The following is a 7,645-nucleotide window of genomic DNA, read 5'->3' on the forward strand; positions in this document are numbered from 1 at the left end:
AATACAGTAGTTTTGTGTCAATCAGCTTTATTGAGTTTTCACAGAAAAATAAAACAAACATACATAGCAAACATTAAAACGTAAAACACAGAGATCTTATTAACCCATAACGGCATTGACTTCGACAATACAGTAATTTTGTTGCAAAGTTTTTACCGAATGTGTAAAATTTTATTTGTGCATAGTGCATCACTAAAACTGCATTATCATCAAACCAAGCAGTTGTGTGCTTGGTTACAGTTTTTAATTATTAGATGAACAATTCTGCCCAGATTCACTGGGTTGAGTTTTATCTTAGGTTAAATTTTTTATTATTATTATATTAAGGAACAGTATAATTTTCTATTCAGTATTGTTTGTTGTTTATATGTGCAATACTGCAGATTAAATGTAAACTTTAGGTGGTCTATCTGACTGTGTCTTTTAATTAAGGTACGGGGCCCAGCATCTGACTCAGAACGTCCTGATCCTGCCATAGACGAGGGCCTTGATGAATTTTTCCATCGCACAGTGTTGACTCAGTCAAACAGGTACTGTACTATATCCCTAATTCTACATTTCATGTGTGTTGAAGCAGAGCTAAAGCTATTGCTATGTCTTACACTTTAGCATACAATAGAAAAGTGTTGTATGCTCTGTCATTTTATGTCCCCTTCAGTGTCTCTTCAGGTCAAGGTGATACAGATGCACCCCCAAAAAGAAGGCGTCGGAGCTTGTTCCATTTTCGTAGAAGTCGGACCCCAAAGAGAGAACAAGACAGAGGAAGAACTGCTCCTCCCCCATCCCCAGGTCCAGAAACATCAGATCATGTGAAAGTTGAAGGATACCCAATAACAAATGGGACATCCATCAGCAATGGAGCTGAAACGCATAGTATTAGTGGAGTCAGGGGGTTACCTGGCCGAGGAACACCGGTGAGCAGCACTTGATAAACTCCAGAGTGTATTTGGCAATACACATACAATGGGTCACAAGAAAGTTTCTGTCAATGTTAGATGATGAAAGAAACTTTCTACAATTTAGGTTGGTCATGTTGTAAAGAAAAATATTGTTTTAAATGTTTGTTTTTAGTCTTGTGAGCAAAGGCTGGAGGAAGTGCAACCAACAAGAGTAAGGGGAGTTCCACTTCCAGGGATGGATGGTGTTCGGCAATGGAAGGAGGTATGTCACATAGGTGCATTAATAATTTTATTAATTTGTTTTGACATTCTGGGATGCTTTATCAAGTTAATAAATTATACGCATATTTTTAGATAGATGCACCAGGAAGTACTAACTGTGTCCCAGAAGACAGAAGACGTTCTTCTGGGGATGGGGGTAAATATTTATTCTACCCCATGTTCTCTATGTGTACTTTTCCATAACTGAACTTTCATTCTCTCTTACCCATGAGCAAATCAATTCATGCTTGCTCTGTCTTATTCTGGTGTTACTCCCTACCTATTCTCCACTGTCCATGTGCTTCCTATCTGTATGTGCAATGTCTCTTTGCCTTTCCCTACACCTGCCCTTTTTGTTTCTTCTCTCTCTGTCTCTCGCTCTCTCTCTCTGTCTCTCAGAGGAGGGTGCTACGTTTGAGGACAGACAGCCTTGTTTTTCCAACGGAGACAGGAACAATCAGAAGAATTTATCAAGTGAAGAGGTAATCCTAACATTGAAAGCTTTCCAGATTCGGGTAGATAAAAGGGAATAGATGGTGACCAAAAACAATATGGACAAGAAGCCTTTAGATATACAAAATATACATTTTCGTGCATTGATTAATTATCCAGATATTTGCTCATTTTTTATTCCCTCTAAATGGAAGACCTATTTTGATTTGTCCTCAGTAAAACTGAAAAGAGAAATATTGCAAGAAAAATGGTAAATGTACAAGATAAAGAATTTGATAGTGATAAATAATTTAAAACCTAAAAAACGAATCAAGCATTAAATATAAATATCCTAATTTCAATTACTGTATTACCTGTTGTTTTTTTTTTTAGCAATTTGGCAACCCCAGGCTGGTGGTTAGATGATTATAAAGGCTACATGCAAACATAATAGAAAATTATGGTCCTGGTTGAAATTCGAATTGGCTATCACTAAAAAGCATTGTGGCTTCATTTAGATGTACCACACATTAAAAAAAAGCACCAGCACAGGACTATAATGTCTATAACACAGTTCTTTTCCCGTTATACATAGTTGTACAACTCTTAACCACTCTTTAATTTTTAATATACCAGCAGTAATTGATTGGCTCCTGAGTCTTGTATAATATAAATCTTGTAGAAGAAAAATGTTGATGCTGGGCTGGATTTGGCCAGACAATACAAATCTACTGCCATCTTGTTCTTGATTCAGCATACACTAAAAGCTGCATGTTAGGAGAAATTGGAAGAAAATGTGGAGGTGTTATATATCCCCTTGCAATTCAAACACCCGATTAATATAACCGTTTAACTAGATTAAAAAAGGTAATGGCATGCTTTAACATCACTTAAGCTTTTCACATACTTCAACCCTGCCCTTCTGTACACCAAGTGTAGGAATTAAGGGTGTTAAACAAACAAGTGTAGCAGAAACCTCTTCCTTTATGATGTATTCATGCCCTGCGGCCTGTAGCCCTCCTGAATCACATTTGAAAATACTCCCAAATTTTCTATTTGCATAAGCATGTGCATGTCCATTTACTTCCCACTTTGAAATTCCAGTAATTGTTACTAAGTTGTTCCTGCAACAGGACTTACAATGTGGAATGAAGGCAGGGGCATACTTACTCCCTAGTATCAGGAAGTGGAGATAATACATGAAGTAGTGAGCCTAAAGGAAGAGAAATATAAATCCTAAATAAATAAGAAAATCCTCACAACTACCTGCTTTCAGATAGCTACTGTGTGTTAGTTTAACATTTTTATGTATGGAAAATGCCAACATAGTACATCAGGTATGCAAGTTGGTATCCCATGGCAAGGAAGTAGAAATTAATTGCCCTGTCATCATCAAGCAAGTCCCAGTCTGCATGAAAGCTGTCTCTAAAAAAAAGTGACATCTCTCTAAAACAATAAGTGACTTTTACCAATGGTCTATAACTTTGGCACTCAGTGATTGCATCATTGTGCAACCTGTCTGCCCAGTAAACTAATAGTCTTTTTTCCTGTTAAACTGAGGAGTAAGAAAAAAAACCTCATGTAGCCCAGCACCAAGAATTTTCTTTTCTCAAGCAATGTTCAGGTAACATAGGTTTGGAAGTAAATAGATCTGGTTGGTGGCTGATTATAAGGTCACAGTAAACTCAGGATCCCTGGTAACATTACCCTACCAGACCATGTTTGTGTGTAGAAAAATACATTTAAAATACTTTATTGTAAAAAGCGTGGAGATTTTTTTTTTTGTTTTTGGTACTACAGGTAAACTAGTGTTTGCATGGAAAAGGTTAAAACCTACATAATCTCCAAGGGGAAGCTGGTGGGTTTTAGACAAACCCATATTCCCTACTTGCACACAAGGGATACGGCGGATTCTGGTGCCTGTCATCATCAGGCATCATTTGTTACTGATGAACCCCTCCTAAATTATCTCCAACTAATGAAGGGTATGTGGCATGATATCAGCATGCCAGATTTATGGGAGGGGGTCACTGCTTATCTGACCATGGTCCATTCTTCTTGCTTAAAGTGAACAAAGGATACATAATACTACAGTCTTTAAAAATAAAGTTAAAGTAATTAAAAAAAAAAAGTTAAAAAGTTGGGCAGATTCCATAAAAAAAGGTTATCATTTACAATTAATAGTTAATAAATGACATTTCTCCCTTTTGTATGAATGTGTATAAAAAGAACCCAAAATAAATCACATGACAAAGATTAAAAAATGGCCAAGTGCAATCCATGTTACTAGTCCTTAATATTCACCCCCTAGAGTCTTTGGTCAGCCTTACGATCAGTCTGATGAATTCTTCTGGATTTTTATAGTTTAAAAAATCTGCCTCTGTGCGGTGCTAACTTATTTCACACATCAGCGCTTAACCATAGAGCCTATAAAATATGTAATCAACACTATGATTAAGCATTGATGTGTAAATGTTTTGTTTCTTTATACTAGATTATTGTTGTTTAGGTAAATTTATCAAACTAGCAGATATTGGGATGCAGATGCAGTTTACCTTATCACACCTGATTTTTGCTGTGGGCTGAAAACTGAAACCTATACCAGAACAAAGTAGTTGAAGACAGACACTATCATGTTCTTTCAAGTTGAAGATGTTTATAAATGCCTTAGGGTTCCTCAGTCCTCCAAGCATTACTACTGTAAAAAGAAAGTTAAGCACTACATGACATGAATAAGTGTATTTTTTGGGATTATCTACCATAAGCAATCTAGTGTAGATTTTAATGCTGTCACTAAATATTTTGCATTTTGCATGTTAGTACGAAATACAGAAAATGTAACTAGTGTGTTAATAACAGAACTGAGCAGCGGGGTTTATTATGAAGCAATCTGTCCCCTAAAGAACAGGGTAACAGAAAATGTTTACATCCAATTCACTGCACATTCCCGTCCCTTGTTTTTCCAGGGGGGTCTTACTGTTTCCTGCCCCCCTTCTGCAGAACTGCGGCCAGTTGCTGCCCCACGGGGTAGGAAAGTGTCTTGTGGGGGGGGGCAAGGTGATACCGAATGTCCGGAAGAGGCGAGAAAGGAAATTCCAGTGCCCAGACCAAGAATCAGAGAACCTGTGAAAGAGGCGGCCCCCCCAACGGGAGGTGGGAACAGCCCATTGCAAAGATTACACAGCATGCAGTGCACACTCTCACCCACATTTACCTAAGTCTGCATTTTTGCTGCCTATATCTGTTACCGCTTTCTCAGTTTTAGTTTGTAAATGCATTCAGCCTTGCCGTTTATCTCTACATTCTGCATTTGTTTTCATTTCTGACGTTTGCTATTCATTATATTTTGCTGTTTGTGTGCCCTCTCTCTTTCCATTCTACTGTGACCTAGATTGATCATTGCTCTGTATTGTAATTCCTTACTTTCTCCAAAATGCTTCAATTAGATGGTGCACCACCACCTGTGCGTAGGCCTCCTCTAAAGCCTCAGCGATCCAGAAGGATGCAGTCCTGTGATTCAGCTGAACCACCAACTTCTGGTGAGATATTTTATACCATAGGTAGGGCAAAGACGATATCAATACAGCTCATAAATATAGCATTACAAAATATATTTGTGTATAGGTTGCAATGAACATTACTGATACTGACATATAAAAACAAGAAGAAACAAACACCTTAAAGCTAACCTGTGTTTTGCCAGTTGATTTTACTTCCTCCCTGCTCCTGTCTCTTTTGCAGTGGGCATTACAATCCCAGTGCTAGCAGGTGGTATATCCCAAGGGGTATGCAAACATCATATGACAGTACTTAGGTCTAGTGACTGGATGCTAGACCCAGGCAATGCCACATGGGAGGAGGTCACATGCTCCCCCATACCAGGTAAAGTACCAGGTATTGTCACCCATTACAACAGAAATAGGTGTGGTGAGGTAGAACAAGTATTTGGGGTTACACGTGGGCAGGGTAACAGTGTCTCTGTACGTATGATGGCATATTTCATTCTATGTATTCCAATATATAGAGCGATTAGCTGTGATATTTTGTTTTAGTGGCTGGAACAGGTATTATACTGCAAACAAATGAACAGAAAATGCCTCAGACAGGGGATGCCTTGCAACGTGGACTACGCCACATGGCTGGTAAGTTCAGAGCCTAGTCAAAAACAAAAAGGCTGCCTGTCAAAGTTAATTTCTGATAAGGCATTACCAAAGCATAATATCTCTGCACACTATGGTCCTGGTGTTAATAAAGCTCTCCAAGACAGGAGAAGACTATAGTGGGAGAAGCTGGGTGATACAGCAAACCTGAAATACACCTGGTCCGGGATTGAAAACGTTTGCTAAATTATAGCAAGTGATTTTCAAGAAGTCCACTCCAGGCTTGCTGCATTACCCAGGTTCTCCCATGATATCTGGATCCAAGACTTCTCCAGTTTTGGAGGGTTTTATTAAATCAGGCCTATGTAACAAAACACATAAGTGCAAACAACTAGATAACTAATGAACAGGAAAGATGGCTTCCCTAGCAGTACACATAGGTCAAAAAAACCCTGAAAAACAGTCATGTGAAATAAAGTTTGTACAACACATGGAAATTATTAAAATGTTAAACATAGTTAAACAAGCAAACATTAGATCTTTATTGAAAAAATGCCTATAAAGGTGATATGGCAGTGTAAAATCACATGAGAATTTTGCCATTTTATTCATCAAAAATATCAATAGATACTGTGATATACTGTGGAAAAAGTAAATACACCATGGGCGCTATACCTAACTTCCAACCAGTGGTTATGTCATTGAGATTATGTTTGTGGGTTTCCTTCCATCAATTGCTTGTTTTAAATTTTGGGAAATAAATAGGCTGTTATAGGCTAAATAGGCTTGTAATAAACAGTAACACGTTCCCGTCTTTGATCCCTTTTGCTCAGTTAAAATGACTTTAAAACATTTTTATATCTATTTGAAATAGAAAATAATATATTTTGGTAATGTCAGGAACTCAGAGTTGTCCTGTGCCTAGTTATCAAGCCTTGTGTTATCTTAAATTGAGTAAATAACCACCCTTGTCCTTATCTTACATTTATGGAATGATTACCAATTGTGTTGTGGAGATGGGAGAATAGATGTGTCAAGAGAAACCTAAGCAATGATGACAATCAGTCTATAAATCTGTGTGTCAGCCTACAACACTTTTTTTTAAATCTGTTAGGATTATTTCAGCTATCCGATGTGAATAGGTTTTTGCCCTGATATATTTTTTTCATTTCAGAAGCCAAAGAAAGAGATGCGAAGAGTCTGCCTTCATAAGCTTGACTCTACCATCTGGAAAACTTGAAGTGTGACTTATTGGATATCTGCCTGTGAACACACCACACAGAGTGCCCAACCTTGGACTAGGTTGCAATGAGAGGCCTATAATGAATGACTGTGCATTTTCAGCACCTAATAAAACTTTAAACCTTGATAAATGGTTGTTTTCTTGCATACTTAATATGTACAATAAGATGGTATAAGAAAAGAGTACTTCTTTTAGATTAATAGAAGATGTTTTCCAAGAGTTTGATATTGTTTCAGTCAGACAGTGTCATAGGTAAGCGTCTCCTCATGCTGGGGTGTTACTGCTACAACTGCTCCTGGGCCTGTAAAGTCATGGGGCAACCACAATTGCTACGTCTCTATATTTATGTTTAATATATGTGTTAAAATAACATGTACAGAATAAAGCAACCTTTTTCTTTCCTTCTGATCCTTTTATTTTGTATATGCTGATTGAGCTTCTAGGAACTGAAATAGGTGGATTTTACAATTCTTTTCCTAAAATTGGCAACCTACACTCTGAACATGACAGTTAAAAGAAACTGGATTGAGGACATTTCAGACAAAGTGAAAGGCTCTTTCTTTTATTACTTTTCTGTGTTTTTTTTTACTTTACCCTCTGTATTTGTCTGCAGGAGTAATGAGAAATACTTTCTATAACTGGGTCCTAGTCATTATGGTACAGTGCTCTAAGTTCCCAAGCCTGAACACTGTCCCATGAGTAAGAGATAT

At 37.6% G+C, this 7,645-nt stretch overlaps 1 protein-coding gene across 3 annotated transcripts in view; it reads left to right on the forward strand.

Annotated features, from left to right (window-relative positions):
• CARMIL3 (capping protein regulator and myosin 1 linker 3) overlaps positions 1-7,336 on the forward strand; it is a 51,129-nt gene extending 43,793 nt beyond the window's left edge. The window contains exons 32-40 of one of the 3 annotated variants that reach the window (XM_072415111.1): positions 433-530; positions 659-914; positions 1,072-1,161; positions 1,254-1,317; positions 1,560-1,642; positions 4,559-4,745; positions 5,039-5,131; positions 5,645-5,734; positions 6,867-7,336. In XM_072415111.1, the coding sequence (XP_072271212.1) occupies positions 433-530; positions 659-914; positions 1,072-1,161; positions 1,254-1,317; positions 1,560-1,642; positions 4,559-4,745; positions 5,039-5,131; positions 5,645-5,734; positions 6,867-6,904 (999 nt within the window). In that variant the 3' untranslated portion in view covers positions 6,905-7,336. Of the gene's footprint in view, positions 1-432; positions 531-658; positions 915-1,071; positions 1,162-1,253; positions 1,318-1,559; positions 1,643-4,558; positions 4,746-5,038; positions 5,132-5,644; positions 5,735-6,866 lie in introns of those variants that run through there. The other 2 variants (XR_011921353.1, XM_072415112.1) reach the window with 2 other exon arrangements.
• Positions 7,337-7,645: the final 309 nt, after the last annotated feature.

Source organism: Pyxicephalus adspersus, chromosome 6, assembly GCF_032062135.1.
Source record: "Pyxicephalus adspersus chromosome 6, UCB_Pads_2.0, whole genome shotgun sequence".
Taxonomy (NCBI): domain Eukaryota; kingdom Metazoa; phylum Chordata; class Amphibia; order Anura; family Pyxicephalidae; genus Pyxicephalus; species Pyxicephalus adspersus.